Source organism: Myripristis murdjan, chromosome 4, assembly GCF_902150065.1.
Source record: "Myripristis murdjan chromosome 4, fMyrMur1.1, whole genome shotgun sequence".
Classification (NCBI taxonomy): Eukaryota; Metazoa; Chordata; class Actinopteri; order Holocentriformes; family Holocentridae; genus Myripristis; species Myripristis murdjan.
Window position 1 is genome coordinate 11,787,321 of NC_043983.1, and position 16,334 is coordinate 11,803,654.

A 16,334-nucleotide genomic window follows, 5' to 3' on the forward strand; every position below is an offset into this window, starting at 1 on the left:
AATTCATTCATAAACAGAATTACCACAATGCATACATGTAAGTACTAAAATGTAGACCTCATAACATCATGGAAAATGAAGTGCATAAACAATACATATCAATAAAAGGGGCTAGAGAGTTGATGTTGCATCTGTACTCAGTGTGTCAGCTGGCCGGAGCTCAGACAGCACGGGACAGGGCGAGAGGGCTGTGGCTTGGGCTAAATGTGGGTGAGGGGTCCCAGGGATTGTTAAATGAATTAACCATGGGTGCTGTGTGACCCTGACACACAAAAGCTCAGGGACAAAGGAGAGAAGACTCACAGTCGGCGGCTGACTGCGGCAACCATGGTGGTCTCTTGTATTTGTGTGTGTTTACGTGTACAGGCATGTGCGTGTGCATGTGTGTGGGTGTGTGTCTTCTGAACAGTAAAAATAACACTTGGGGCCAAAGGGTCAATGGTAGAGGTATAATTCTTTTAAGTATTGTGGATAGAGATAGAGATAGGGAAGGGGATGGGGATGAGGATGTGTGTGTGTGTGTGTAATAAGACACAATATATGACAGGCATCATCAACAGGAGATTCAGTTCTTAATCACTGCTCCAGCCTGCCTTCGCACCTCATAATGATGATAAATGGTGGGATTGTTGCCTCTGGTCTCAGAACATGAGCCGTTTTTGCGCCAAGTGCAATGGTTTCAAAATGCTCAGAGAAAGATTAAAACCCAGCTGGCTAGTGACATTTCGTTCCGTTCTGTGAAATGTCACTGCAGTTCCAAACTTCCAAATTACTAAAATTGTTATGGCGAAATTATTCATTAGTCTTCACACCTCTGCCCTTCTAATAATAGCAGATGTTCTCGTGCACCTTCCTCCTCGGCTTCCTTACTGTGTCCTTCCCTTTTCCTTCCACTTCTCCTTTTCCTGCCAAATCCTCCCCTTGTGCTCCTGCTGTCCTCTCCTGTATCTTCCTGTTCTCCTTCCAAATCACTCCTTGCTCTTCTGTCTCTTTGCTTTCACTGCCTCGTCCACCCTCCACCGTCATTTCCATTAATTCCCCTCCTCTATCTTTTTTCCTTTCCTCCTCTCTTATCCCCCATCTATTTTTTCCCCCTCTGCTTCTTCTTCTCTTTCCTTACAGTCCTTTGCTCTTGTAGGGCCCAGTGTAGAGTGATCCTATTGTTGTCTCTGTCTCTCTTTGAGGGGCAGCACTTCAGGGACCTGCTGATTGGATTAGAGCCTTCTATTCCCTCTGGGTGAATCACAGAACATAGATGCAAATCACACACCAAAGCACACCACAGTTAGCCCAGGACAACAATACTGTCTGCCTGCCAGTCAAATCACGACCTTTGATTAGTTACACTGTAATAGTCACACATTGTATCCATCTTTCACATGACCACCCCGTAATTTTCAGTAGGAATATACTCTAAAGTCAGATGAAGGTATGGTTTGGTTTGTATTGTGTTTTTTGGGTCCCGATTTTGGCTTTGGTTTGGTTTGTTTTGTACACCAGGGAGAAAAAAAACACTACCGTCAGGTAAAACATATGCATTCAATTTTCTTATTCTCTTCATCATGACGCACTGAATAATGCCCCACCACCACCCACCTACACACACACACACACACACACACACACACACACACACACACACACACACACACTCCAACACACAGTGCAACTCTGTACAATGGGGCAGTGACAGATGTTTAAAGCCGGGGCCAAGTGAAAAGACCTTGATGCACATAAATACATACAGTTATAATTAAAGTGTAAGGGGTTTAAGCTCTAATCTGCAGCCAGCGCTAATCTGCAGTTTGTCCCGGACACACACACACACACAGACACAGAACACACACAAGAACAAAAGACAAATAATGCACAAGCAAAGACACAAAAGCTTTACCTTGCGTGAGCACTCAACACACACAACTACAGCTGCACCCTGTGACTAAAGTAACACAGGGTTCAAAAGCAGAATGCTGCCTCTGTGTGTGTGTGTGTGTGTGTGTGTGTGTATGTATGTGTGGAAGTATGCTGAGCGTATGTGTGTGAGTGTACTTCTTGCATGTTCATGTGAGGGGTCAGTGGCCTGTCCTCTCAGCGTTCCCTAATGCTCCTGGATCCAGGACGGGTGGCTTGATGGAATCACAGGAAATTGGATTGTCTTCCATTTGCTTTGGAAGCAGCCCGGCAGAGAGACTTTCCCCCCGGTACCTTGCAGTTAGCTACCATAGCATTTTCCCCCCCTCTGGTGTATCCCTGTTCCCATCTCATTACGGAGGCATGTCGGTCCAAACCTCTGCTTTTACGTGTCATCCAAAGTTTCCCCTTGCGTTGCAGAAATACCGGGCTGGATGTCAGCACAGGGTTCAATAAAGCAGCCGCCGGCACAATAGCTAGAGGAGAGATCCAGCACCATGCGGCGCACTAATGGAGTGGGCCAATATTCTTAGGAGCAGTATGGATAGGGATTGATGTATTTGTACAATTGCAGTTTTGCTGAATTTAAGTCGCAATAATCTATCATTTCTACAACACAAACGATGTGAAGCAAGATGGATGAAAGAGAGGAAGAGAGCAAGTCGGGAGCATAAAGAGATATGGCGTCTTATTTCTTTAACTTTATACCTAGAAAACTGGTCCAAATTTCACTCTCACTACTTATTTTGAAAGAAAATGAAAGCCAAAGAACAGAGTGACTGTGTGTGTGTGTGTGTGTGTGCACACACACACATACATACATACATATATCTATATCTATATCTATATATCTATCGATCTATCTATATCTATCTATATATATCTATATCTATATCTATATCTCTATATCTATCTATCTATCTATCTATATCTATATATATCTATATCTCTATAGATATAGATATATATATCTATATCTATATCTATAGAGATATAGATATATATATATGTCTATCAAATGTCTATCAATGATTCCACCTTTGTTTGTGTATGTGCTTGCAGCGGTGAGGCCCCTGGAGGCTTTTTCAATCAGATTATCCTAAAAGATGAGAGTTCAGAATGGCGAGACGACGTCAGGGAGTGTGAGACAGAGGCAGACAGAACAAAAAAAAAACAAACACACAACTGTCTGAAACAGACAAAGGGACGGTCACACATGCCATGTTACTGTCGGGAAAGCGTTTTGGAAGTGTTTTCCTCTGTTGCTTTCTAACAACTGGACGAGGCTCCTCCCACCATGTTATTTCCAGTCACATATGGTGTTAGATCTGATAAGTGGAGTGATCAAGGGCACGTCAGAGGGGAAAACTTCACTCAGTCAGGGATACAAATAGGACATAGAGGTCCCTTGAGTCTATCTCTGCTGAAAACTAGGTTTCTGTCTGTCTGTGTCCAAGCCAGACAAGAGATTGCGGGTAGAGGTTAAAGCTCTGTCAAATCCACCACCATCTGTAGAGCCTGTGGCAGCATATGAGACTGAAGAGAGAGAAGGCTGTGCGTGTGTGTCTCTGTGAGTGTGTGTGTATGTATGTGTGCTGCCATGCCAGACTGCCCCACAGACACTAAAAGCTTTCATGTTTTCATACCACGCCAATCCACCCCAACCGCCAACGGCCCTGGGCATATGGTGGATGTTCTGAGAGCCATTGTGGGTTTTCTCTCCCTTAACACTATTTTCCCTATCACTGCTAAATGCAGCTTTTCTCCTCTTCTCCCCTCAAAAAAGTCATTTGCATGTGGGCCACTGTGGTCAGACCAGTTGGTGTGACATCCAAATTGCATCAAATGTCCACCACGCAGAGGTGCTCCAGTCCCATATTGAGCCTACGAAGTGACACAGTGGAGGAAAATAGTTCCACTGTTTTGGAAACCAGCTGGTTGACAAGATTACTTGAAGTGAAACCAAAACAAACATGTGTTCTGCATCCTTCAAAAGAATTTTTAAGATTTGTGCTGAGGCTGTTATTTTCTGTCATGTTATTTTCTGTTCCGTATTTACTTCACTCATCGTGGAACAGTAGACTCCTGGTAAAGTTGAAGGAAGGAAGGAGTTAATGGACCAGACTTGGTGGATCTATTATACTCACATGGATGAGCAAATACATAACACTAGTAGAGTACTTATTTGGAGACGGACAAAACATTTTCAGAACACAGTGGCTTCATAAGTGATATTAGTACAATTACTGTAAACTGATAAGACCACTGTCAACAATGGCAGACTCTACACTGCACTGTACACTGTGCCTCTGGGTGGGATTTTGCAGTAAATCTGCTGGAATGCTTTACAGTACAAAGCATGACGGTACCAAAGTTCTCCCAGAGTAAGCACATCTAAAATTTTCACTTTCTTGCAAAGAATGGTGGAAAAATACAGAGCCTATGGAAAAAAACCCAACTCCAACATGTTTAACCTCTTCAGGTAAGTGAGAAAAAAAACCTATGGCTGAGGAAGTAGAGATCCTCTTTGCAACAGGAAGCAGGTTTCAGGCAAGGTATGGCAATCAGTTTAACAATGACATATTGATATGTAGGCCTAACGCCTTTAAAAGTATCCTTGCCATTGGTGCTGTGTGACACCATTCTCTACAATTTTCTCTTTCTACCATCCATTTCTTTACAAACAAAACCTTTCTGTTGATCAACTCGTTTTCTTATCTTACAGTCAACTTACTGTACTTTCGGGCTGTTCTTCTCCTCTTCCTCTCCTCCCCCCACCCTCCACTGTCCCTGACAGGAACATTAAACAAGTGGGGAAAAATGGACAAGCAATTATGATTTATGATCAATGCATGCAGCGGCTGCTGACTTTTATAATGACAGTGGCTTGTGGCTGGGGTGGGGGTGGTTGGGGGGGGTGAAAGAGTGTGGTCTCCAGGGTGTGTGTGGGGAAGATGGGACTGCTGAGGGGGAGAATCGATAAGCAACCAGGACCATTGGTATGCAGATCCCAGCAGATAGCATTATGATGAGCAGGTGCCATTAATCAGACAGCAGCACACGGATCAGAGCGAGATGGAGGAGAGGAGGACGCTTCTTCCTCGGGTCGGCCACTGCAGCACTGACAAGTTCAGCTGGTCTGCTTTTACAGCAGAAATGTTTGGATGCACCACTGTCGACAGTGCATGAGTCTGTGTTTACTCTAGGATTCGTGTGTGCTCTCTCTTTGTGTTAACTGTACGTGTGTGTGTGTGTGTGTGTATGGTTCTGTGTGCATTCGCCCTCAGATGTGTGTGTTGTGAAGGCCTCAGTGTTAAAAGGATCGGCAGACAGGGGCCATCCCTAATTGAATCTGCGTCCCCTCCCTGAGCAGGGAGAGTTAACCTTGCCACTCAGTGTGTGTGAGCACTGCCTCCCGTGGCCAAATTAGCCCGACGCCACAGTCACCGCCCTCCACCCCCCACAGGAGTGTCCTTCAGGTGCCCGTGTGACCCTTCATATCCACCGCACACCTCTCTGTGCCACCTATATACCACAGCACAGGTTGTCCATCCCAAAACAAAGGGTAACAGACTGGAACTTATTGGAAACACTACCTTAGCATCTGAAAAGGCCGACCGCACTTTCAATTGCAAACAGTTTTCCCCCTTCCTCTCTCCCTCTGTGACATTTTCTCAATTTCTTCCTTCTTCCTGTTTTCCCACCCAGTCTTTCTTCCTCTCTCGCTCTCTATTTTTCTCCAACCCTATTCTCTTTATGTGCATCTTCTCCCCCCACTCCCCTCCACTGTCGCCAAGCTTGCTTGTTCCCATGGGATGCCTTAGCCTCCATTAAAGCCATCAAAGAAGAGGATAGGGTTGAGACTGAGAATTAACATCGCCAGAGCCCCCGTCTGTCCTCCTGCGGCTCATCGATGCTGTTTAAAAAGAAATATATGAAATAAATAAATACATAAAAGAGTGTAATATGAAAATCAATGGCCAGGCAGTGGGGGCTGCGGCTGAGGCATTTGGAGTGAGGGACTCATAAAGCTGAGTACCGCGGGAGACTGATGGAAGGCAAAACACTTACTTTGTTTATTCTCTCTCTCTCTCTCTCTTCACCCCCTCCCCCTGTCTGTATCTAGCTCTCACTCCCTCACTCTCTTTTCCCCTCTCTGTCTGAAACGGTCGAGGACAGCTTTAATGTGCCTGACAATTTATGTGGACGGTTAAGAACGATGGAAATCAAATAGTTGAGTGTAGGCAAGGCACAGTGAGTGGCCAATAAGAAAGAAACAACAGCTGATGATGGCTAAGAGGACTGTTACCTGCTAGAATGGCTCTTTAGACTGTACTATTACTGTCAAGTCGCTGGCTCTTTTCTGAGTGCTCGTATTATAGATTCATAACTGTATCTAGGTCCGATAGGCCCTTTTACCACAGCACGGCAACAGCTTTCATTTCATCAAGTCGAGCTAATGTGTATCACGTAGAAAATATGAATCCCATAAGCCTGGCTTACAGTCAGCCATATAAAATGTCAGTGTTGCGCATGGTGGTGTGTGTGTGTGTGTGTGTGTATGTGTGTGTGAGAGAAATGCATGTAAAAAACACACAGTGACAGTATTATCCTTTACCAAGATGTCTTATGACTCCAGTTGGCTTGAAAATACGAAACTTTTAAAAGACTTCTCTGACGGATCCTTCTCTATGGATTTAAAAAGGACCTCAATGAAAAGAAAAAATGGATATTACAAAATGCCGAAAGAAATATGTCCCTCCTCTACAGACACACACATAGTAATAATAGCCCACACACTGGCAGCAGGGCAGGCAGAGGTACACACACACATGAAAATGCAGGAGAGCAATAAATTAAGAGCTGGGTTGTCACTGGACCTATTATAAAGAGGAAGCTGGGGCTGGCCTTCTTAAATATCTGTATTAATGTGTGCACTGAGCTGTGGGAGTGTCTCGCAGTCCGGTTTTAATACGTGGCACGGAGCCGAGAGTGTGTGAACTCATTCGCTGTGGCTGAGTGTGCCACCCTGCCTGCATTCATGCCTGGCCATTTGGGAACTCTGCCATTCTTGTGCTGAAAGCTGCGCACACACATACACACACACACGCACATACACACATAACAGCACGCACACATTCATACTACAAGAACACACACTTTTATACCGGTATAGAAGCACTTCCCTCCATCTCTAAGCTGTTTTTTCTCTGCTCCCCCGCTCCCATTTTGCTTATACTCTTTGAATCCTATAGATTCCTTCTTTTCCCTCTCTCTTCCTTATTTTACCACCTTGCCACTTTCTCCTTCTATAAGACCCTATACATTCTCGGAGAGAGGTTACACAATTACACACACACACGCACGCACACACACACACCCACCCACCCACACACACACACACACACACAATTATGACAAATCTTGCTGGATATTTGTTATGACTGGGCTGACTGAGCCATTAGTTATAGGAGGCTGTGCTGGGAAAGGGGAGGGATACAAACGTGTAATAATGCCCCCGCCATAGAATTTCAATCAGCCGCTGGGGTGTGTGTGTGTGTGTGTGTGTGTGTGTGTGTGTGTGTGTGTTTACTGCTTTAATCACACGAGTAGTTGACACCACAGTAGAGGACATAGATGCTCAGTGAGCTTTGTGTGCAACCACAGCTGGTTTAGTTTGACTTGAAAAAAGGCAAAACACACACTGGAGCTGCATAATATTTTTTTTTTTTTTTTTTTTTTTTTTTTTTGCTGAATATTGTGGTTGCAATATGAAATGGGATAAATGCAAATACAGCTTTTTCTGCATGGTTTCTTAAAAATATATGTGTGTGAAGCAAGAATGAGATGCTAATGCTTGGGATTTGTTCAGTTTGATTAAAATGAAACATTTTCTTTGACATGCAACTTGATTTGTAGACCGGGGAACTGGCACAGCTCAAGAATCCCTTATTCAGGAAGCTGTCTGAAACACTCTTTCCTCTAAAAAACTGCAGCCTCTTGCCATTTGGTAATTGCAGTAGTCCATATTTATACAGTAGTCAGACTTTTTATATTTTTTCGATTAATTTCCCTAACACACAGTACATCTGCGGCATAGCTGACATCATAACAACAATGGATGATGAAAGCAATAACGCAGCAATATAAGGAAACACTATGTCATTTTCTTCAAAAGCTGCACTAAGCTGTAGATGTCAGTGCAATTATGAATGGTGTCCCTAGTTTAGGCATTCATGCCCTCAGTCTATATAAATATACATCTTCCAAAACAATCTGCACGCAGACAACAAAGGAATCTCTCCTTGCTGTTTGTTCGCCCTGTTGAGCCTTCTGTTTCTACCTTTGGAGGTTTTTTTCCTTTAACAAAAACTATTTGATGTTGGTACAGCATTTTGTCACAATCTCATCAACATCACTGTGATAATTGTTACACTTACATGTCACTAAATAGTTGCCTTCAAGTCTTAATTCTAATAATAACATAAACTCCAACACACGGGACCTGACAATATTTTTTTCATTGTGCAGCATTATATATCATTTTTGAGCCTTAAGAAGAGCCTTACAGTGAAGATAGCTACATATACTGGAGCAGCTGGCCATTCATTGTTTCATATGGCAGTACATGGATGTGAGACTTTCAAATAAGGAAAATACCTCATTATATGACAAAAGTGTGAGCTGAAAATACAATAGACACTACACAGGCTAGGTCCACTGTTAGTTGCAGAAGCTAGACTTGGGTGATATTCATCAATTTTGGGGTTTATTCATCAAACCCTGAATCCACCCAACTTGTCAAAAAAAATCCACTTATTTATTTATTCTTAAGACTTCTAAATCTTCTAAAATCTACTACATCTCCTAAAAAGGAGATAATACTGCAAATTGATGTTATGGGATATTGCCCCAAGCCTGACAGAAACACAATGTCTTGACTCAGTATACAATAAAAAACAGTCTAAATTGATGTATCTGTAAAGCAAAAATGTAAAATGAAAATTCTACAGAATATACCAGGCTATGATTTTTTTCTCAACCTACCTATGGTCTTGAACACCTAAACCCTCAACCACATACACACACACACACACATACACCTTGCCCAGTGAGCTCCCCGCTTCACATGCAGACTATGTGTATGAGAGTTGTTGTGTGCTCTGTAGCCACCACTTGTAGGCCGCCCAGTCAGATATTTATTACTATTGATCCTGCTGGTCCTGGCTGGAGACTTTTGTTCTGCCGGCTCGAGGCTCTGACCTCAATTAAGTTATGAATTTCTATCTGATAGACTGGGAGCGCTTGGGGCCTGCTGCGGCCGCGCTACCACACTGGATTAATTAGAATTAGCGGTGCTGCAAGTCGCCCTCCCTGCCTCATGGATCATGTTGTTTTAATACAAAGTAGAGGAGGAGGCAGGCAGGGGGAGGGAAGGGAGATGGGGAGAAGATGTAAGCGAGGGAGAGAGAAAGGGGAGGAAGACAAACATTAAAGGGCAAAAAAAAAAATGCAGGAATGACTTGAATACAAGAGTCCGAGGAAGGGGCATGTGTACAAACCCTGTGCCACCTCTTCCTCACCTTTCCTCTGCCTTGCTTTAACCCTTAATAATGTTTCTTTCCCCTCATTGTGTTTGCACCGTGTTAACCTGCATCTCACCTGTCCTTGCTCTTAGCTTAATCCTGACTCCCCTGCCCGCCTCCATTATTTACCCTCTCACTAATCACACTCTAAGTCTGACATTGTGCAAGTCTACTGAGGGCCATTCCTGACCTTTGTAGCGACAGGAAACCCCAGAGCTCCAGGTTTTGTATTTCTGAATGAAAACAATGCTATTCAGCTCCAATTGCCATGAATGAGCACATCTTTCCTACAAATGCATATTTCTATGTCAGCCTATGGCTTGTTGGTTTGAGAATAATTACCCAAAGGAAGGACAGGGGAAGAATTAGGGGATTTCCACCTGAAAAACAAAAGCTGTGTGTGGGACGAGGCTTAGCTGTAGCTGTGAGATTAGTGTGTCTGGACTGAGATTGACCACAGGGAGAGTGGACACACAAAAACACACCTAGGGCCAGGTAAGGACACACATTTCAAACAAAAACACACACCCATTTCCACCTATAAATTCTACAAATTGCAAAATTTTCTCATATCGAATAACCCATCTTCAGTTTTCTAAAATTGTAATGTTGGATCACTTTTCTCTTCTGGATCCCGATATGATGGAATGTCCCAGGGGTGTACTGAAACCTAAACTTAACCTAATGCCTCATTAATGTGCTTAAATACATTCTAGCACACAGTAAATAAGTCCAGTGGCTAAGCTGTAATTTACATCATTACATTAAGTGGGTCTTTTGTGCCATCACTCCCAGTTCCCACACTACAAAGCACTGCTGCTGCTGTATGCCCCACTTTCTCTGGCTGTATTAGCTAAGGCAGCAGTGATATGGTGAGTGGTGGTGGAGGTTGGGGGCGTGGGGGGTGTAAATGTACGAGACCCGGGTCTGATCTGTTGGCAGGTGGCAGAGCTCTGATCTGTGTATTCAAACACACAGCTACCTATTGTAGTGCCTCCCCCCCCTTGATCCAGGATTAACTATCAAACGAGCCCTAATGCAGGTTACCAGGGTTTGGGAACAATTCACTAAAACAATCAGTTGATTAATTTCAAACGATTTTCCTCCTCCGCCAAGCAAATAATACTTTGTTGTTGTTGTTTTTTTTACATCCTAAGTCCTCCGCCCCTTTTTAATCAACAAATTAAGCATAAATCATGTTTGATCTTTATTTACTGGTTGCTCGGCAGTTGGTAGAGGTCAAGAGAGATTACTGGGCACTCCAACAGCCTGCAAACAGCCCAAACGTTCCTCTCATGAACACACACACACAGCATCAAAGCTCATACTCTTCTTTGCCTTTGCTAAATGAACTGTTGGCAAAATGAGCGGATGCATAAAATTATCCATCAACTTTTTTCAAAATTTTTCTCCTACTTAAAAAAGGTCCATCTCTCAGTAACTTAAAACTAAAAGTCCCCCAAAAAAGCAAAAGGATGTTCCAGTAGGTTCTAATGAGCAGTGTATCGGTCTGTAAGCTTTCCGTAGTGAGATAATTTGGCAGTGGGACAGTGTGGTATGATTTAGCAAGCAATATTTTCTCTCAGCCACCTCCACGCCACCTCATAAATCTGCTCCCAGTTACTCTGCAGCACAGGTCCAGTGTCCCTAATATTCAGATTTACCCACAGCCAGCAGCTTGGACACCTCAGATCCCTGGGAGACAGGCAGGTGCTTAACCAGGCTGTGCTAAAACCAGGTTGAAAACCTTTGAAATATTACCTAACTTTTCCTGTATGTCACTTATAGACATGAGCGCCACAAAGTCAAAGACATAAATTTGAAGGAGGATTTCAGATCATTCAAAAACATCTCAAATCTTCTCTTGACAACTGTTCATAAAGTTAGAGAGAAAGAATGTGGGGTTTATATTGAACGATATGGAGGAAAGTAGGGTAACACAAAGGAGCATGTGGGAAATAAATTAGAGCCTGCAGAGATTTAACCATGCAGTTTGACTACCTGGGCAAAGATTTATGTGTCCTACTTTGACTGCTGAAAAATCTTGACACATCGAGAGATTAATTCAGGTTTTAATGACACATACATGATTGTAAATACGCTCTTTCTACAAAAGGACAAAAGGTTCTATCTATACATCAAGCCTTCTCCACTGACACTGTCCTGATGTGGCTCTACATCATCAGTGAAGTGTTTCATACTTATCCCACTGTTAAGTCTTTTATGAACCATTCGCCCACAAACCCGGCCCCTCCCTACAGCAAAACAAAACAAAAGGGCCACGCATGGCCACAAAAGAGAAAGTCATTTGCGAAATGTCCTGATTATGTGGGTTGTGCAATGTAAAACAATTTGCCTGATTACTTCCAATTGATTCGGCCTTACATTTAAAGCCTCCGTGCGCAGCCCAGTGAACTGCACTGTGCTGCGCTGCCTGGCCAACAGAGTAGTAATTTCGCCGATGTGCGGCTGAGCCAGCTTACCACCAAAGCCTCCTAGCTGCAGCTAAACCTGCGGAGACAAAACAAGCGGCTAGCTAGCTACCGGCTAACTCTGTCAGCTAAAGCCCTGGAGGGATTTGTCTGTGCCACAAAGTGAATTAAAGCTGACCTTCTGGGATGAGGGTGGACAGAGAAAGGAGAAGGGCGCTGGGGGAACTAGAGCCATCACCACAGTCAAAGGTGTGTATGTTCTCTGTGTGTTCAGGGGTGTAGCTGGAAATTATGAGCCCAGTTCACAAGGGGGGATTCTGGGTCCCCCCATCATCAAAATTGTTCCTTCTTGAGATATTTATGTCTAATTACTGAGTATGGTCCTAAATGAAATGATGAGTTTTGGGCGCTAACCCAATGGCGTTAATAATCATTCAATCAATCATAAGCAGTCTTCCTCCTGTGGAATCCTATATAGGAAGGACAATTTTAACCTGGGCTAAAAACTTGGCCAAATATGATTCATGACTGTTCCAGTTTGTCTCACATTATAAAAGCGGTCATGATATTTTATGAACATTTCACTTCTTTGCAGTTGTGTAGATTTCAAATAAAACCCTGTTTCAAGAGCAGTATGAAATAAAAGTCTAAAATATTTATGAATGTATACTGGGGTACCACAAAAGGCTTTTGAGTCCAGATATATTAAGGGCCCTTGTCCAGCATGGTGCCCTGGGGGGTCTATTTCTCTGTTATGGAGACAGGACAAAGAGAGAGAAGAGTAGAAGAAGGGACAGAAAGAGAGAGTGTGAAAGTAAGGGATAAAAGCTGATGTACAGAGTGTGTGAGTGACCGAGAGGTGATCCTCACCTGACTGTTGATGTCAGCTTTGTTCTGCAGTAATACTGACACCAGCTCCTTGTGTCCTCTGTCGCAGGCCCAGTGCAGGAGAGCCCGGCCCTGCCACACACACACACACACACACACACACAGACACAGAATATCATATTATTACGAGACACAGACAAAATTTGAATTGTGACCAGAGAAGGAGTGTGTATATCTGATAACAGATTACCCTTCTATTCCAGTTTGGAGATGGGGGCGGTGTTATAATTTTTCTGATTGCAAAGCATTTGATGCTGCCAAAGGCAAAATACCTGCCCTGAAATCTCTGACTGAGGCTTGGCTAAAAGTGCAACACAGTTGAACGTCTCAGCCTATAGACAGCAGTGAAAACAATGATTTTCTGCCCGTTGATGTATTCCAGCACTTATTGCTCCCATTAGACTGACACTACATCCTGGAACTATTTTGCTAATTGAACAATGCCACTATATTACAACACACTGAAGCCTGTTTACCTATCACTCCACCTCTCAGCTCTGTTGGCAGATGTTCCAGGAGGGAAAAATCGGGTTAGTAAATACACAGGCATTATTCAGTGAACAAAACAGTTTCGAGATATAATGTCAGTCTAATGGCAACAATATGCATTGGAACACATTACTGTTGGTGCAGGCTGGGTGATATGTACATAATCTAATACTGTGATTTTTATAACCGAATATCATGTTATCAGCAATGTGACGATATTGTGGGGATGATTACTGGTGCTTTGATATTTACACATTAGATTTTTGATAAACAGTCATTAGTAATATGGATGTCATGACAAGGCAGATAGAGGCAAATAACACAAACGTTAAGTTCAGTCCAAGTTCAGAAAATTACATCTCTTTAACGTAATGCAGTCATTAAAACCAGGAAAATACAACACTTGTTATGCCATATCACAATATTACAATATCCAAAATCTGGATGATATGTAGTCTCATATCACAATACTCAGGTTGTATTCTTATACTGCCCAGCCCAAGTTTAAAAAAGCTCAGACAATTAGCCACCGCTCTGACCACAGGGACCACATCTGGAGATAATATCCATGCATCGATATCAGTAGTAGTGAGTAAGTCAATAAATCCAAACTATCCCTTTAAATATTAAGCTCAATATAGTGTATTGCCACGTGTTATTTGTGTGTATCCATCGAGTGTGGCTCTACTATAAACTACAGAAAAGCAGACCGACAGAACAGCCGCCTCCTCTCCCTCCTATTCCTCTGCCTCCTGCCCCTCAAAGTTAAATAGACTTCAATCCATTTCTCTGCCTCCAGAAAAAATAAATTATGCACTACCATTCAGAACTCAGAGCTTTCAGACCTCAACTCCATAACGACCTGCTGACAGAATGAGCTGGAGGCCAGGAGGAAGTACGTGGATTACTGTGTGTGTGTGTGTGTGTGTGTGTGTGTGTGTGTGTGTGTGTGTGTGTGAAGAGGATGGTTCAAAGCACAGACCAGGGACTCCAGGACAAATTGCCGAAACCTGTGCACAGTCTTTAGAGCTTGATCGATGGGACGCTGTGAACAAAACGAGAGCAGCCCCCTGATCAGCAACCCCCAACTCTCTCTCTCTCTCTGTCTGTCTCTGCGTCTCTCTCTCTCTCTCTCTCTCTCTCTCTCTCTCTCTCACACACACACACACACACACACACACACAGCACATATATGCACAAACACACACTCACTCTCCCTCCTTAACCCTCCCTCCTTAACTCCAAGTTCCTTGTTCTAATAAAACCATGCAAGCTCATTTTTCAGTGAGGCCAATTACGTAAAGCAAACTGCCCAAGTCCTGTTCTGTTGCTTAAATCATATTGATCACCATGGCTGCATGTTAAAATGGATACTTATGAGCCAGGCCAGAATACCAATTGGTCCATCTCTCCCTCTCTCTCTATTCTCCCTCTGTCTTGCAGGTGTGCCACTGCCTTCAGTCACATTTTCGTCAAAGACCAGAGCTGACCACATCTGGCAAGAGTCTGCATGGGATTTTGTGGGTTGTTATGATAAAAACAGAGCTGAATTAGCACCTATAGGACCTATAGGAAAATATGATGTTGAGAACCCACCATTTACAGAAGATTTTGGCTTTTAGTTCATCAATGAGGTCTTTCCCAGTTAAGGGTGAAAAAGTCATTTATCAAGGAATGCTAAGCGCTCTTCACTAAACAAAAATGCTGAATTCTCGTCATTCTAAGAGGTGGCATTCAAACTGCCGTCCCACTGTAGAAGACAAAGGTACTTAGGCTGTAAGTGTGTTTAGAGACAGATTAGTGGATACAAGCAACAGTTTCCAACGTGACCTGCTGCCCTTAGACACACACACACACACACACACACATACATATATATATGTATATATAGATAGATAGATAGATAGATAGTTAGATAGGTAGATAGATAGATAGATAGATAGATGCACAAAAACATGCACACTAAGACTGGGTGATATATCAGTGATATGTTATATGATGTTATATTGTGATATGAGACTAGATATCTCTGGGATTTTTTGAAATATCATCATATGGTGTTAAGTGTTGTCTGTCAGCAAATGGATGAAATCCATTCTTCTAGACCACATCACTAATGACTATTTATCAAAAATCTCTTGTGTGTCAATATCTTGTGAAAGCATAAATAGACATTCCCACAATTAGGACTGAATGATATGATTAAAAAACAAACAAACATTAATACTGTAATTATTTTGACCGATACTGCAATTGTGACAAGACTCATAGTTTTAACGGGAATGATCATTTTTGTATCATCACATTCATTTTCACATTGAAAAAAATATTATGAGGTTTTTGCTGGGGTTTGTACCAAACAGGCATGTTTTCTTATGTCTGGAGAACATGATGATTGAGCCAGGGCATCTCTGTAGCACCACAATGCTTGATTTATTAATGTGTTCCACCACACATTTTACCTTTACCTTTTTACCTTTGCAGCTCCTATGATATGGATATTGCAGTTGACCATACTGTAATTTTGATAATATTGTTTTATACCACAATATTGATATGGAAGGATCTGGTCAAAGATACCATGATGATTGATTTTGTCCATATTTCCCAATTCTGGCATACACACATAGGCCCAGCTGTACGCACGCATCCAGGTGAGACACACACCACCGCTCTGTTCCTCCTCCCTCTCCATCTCTCTGAGCTGCAGACAGAGCTTCTTGCCAATGTGGAACTTCACCACTGCCCTCTGCTGTTGGCCGGGCTGCACTACAGCTGAGCAGGTAAACAACAACAATGACAGTGGATGGACAAAGCTCTTTTGGCCTAAACAGCCCTCAGCCATCTGGCCTTTAACTAGGGACTCACCAGCCAACTGCCTGCTCATCTGAAGAATGGCTGTGGTGAAAGAGAGAAGGGGAAGGGAGCCATTTGGCCCGGCTGATAATGAATCAAGAGCAGATGAATGATTTTCAGGGTCAATTCGGAAAACCCATCACAAACATCCAGGCCTGAGGAGTGGTTCCCA

General features: G+C 43.0%; 1 protein-coding gene and 1 long non-coding RNA gene across 3 annotated transcripts in view; one reads left to right on the top strand and one right to left on the bottom strand.

Moving 5' to 3' along the window:
* Positions 1–16,334, top strand: part of LOC115357640 (uncharacterized) — a 249,917-nt gene that overhangs the window by 140,590 nt on the left and 92,993 nt on the right. The window lies entirely within an intron of this gene.
* Positions 1–16,334, bottom strand: part of acbd6 (acyl-CoA binding domain containing 6) — a 32,862-nt gene that overhangs the window by 5,834 nt on the left and 10,694 nt on the right. The window contains exons 6-7 of one of the 2 annotated variants that reach the window (XM_030049216.1): positions 12,800–12,889; positions 4,646–4,701 (exon numbers count right to left, since the gene is read on the bottom strand). In XM_030049216.1, coding sequence (XP_029905076.1) covers positions 4,646–4,701; positions 12,800–12,889 — 146 coding nt within the window. The remainder of the gene's footprint in view (positions 1–4,645; positions 4,702–12,799; positions 12,890–16,334) is intronic. The other variant, XM_030049215.1, reaches the window with a different exon arrangement.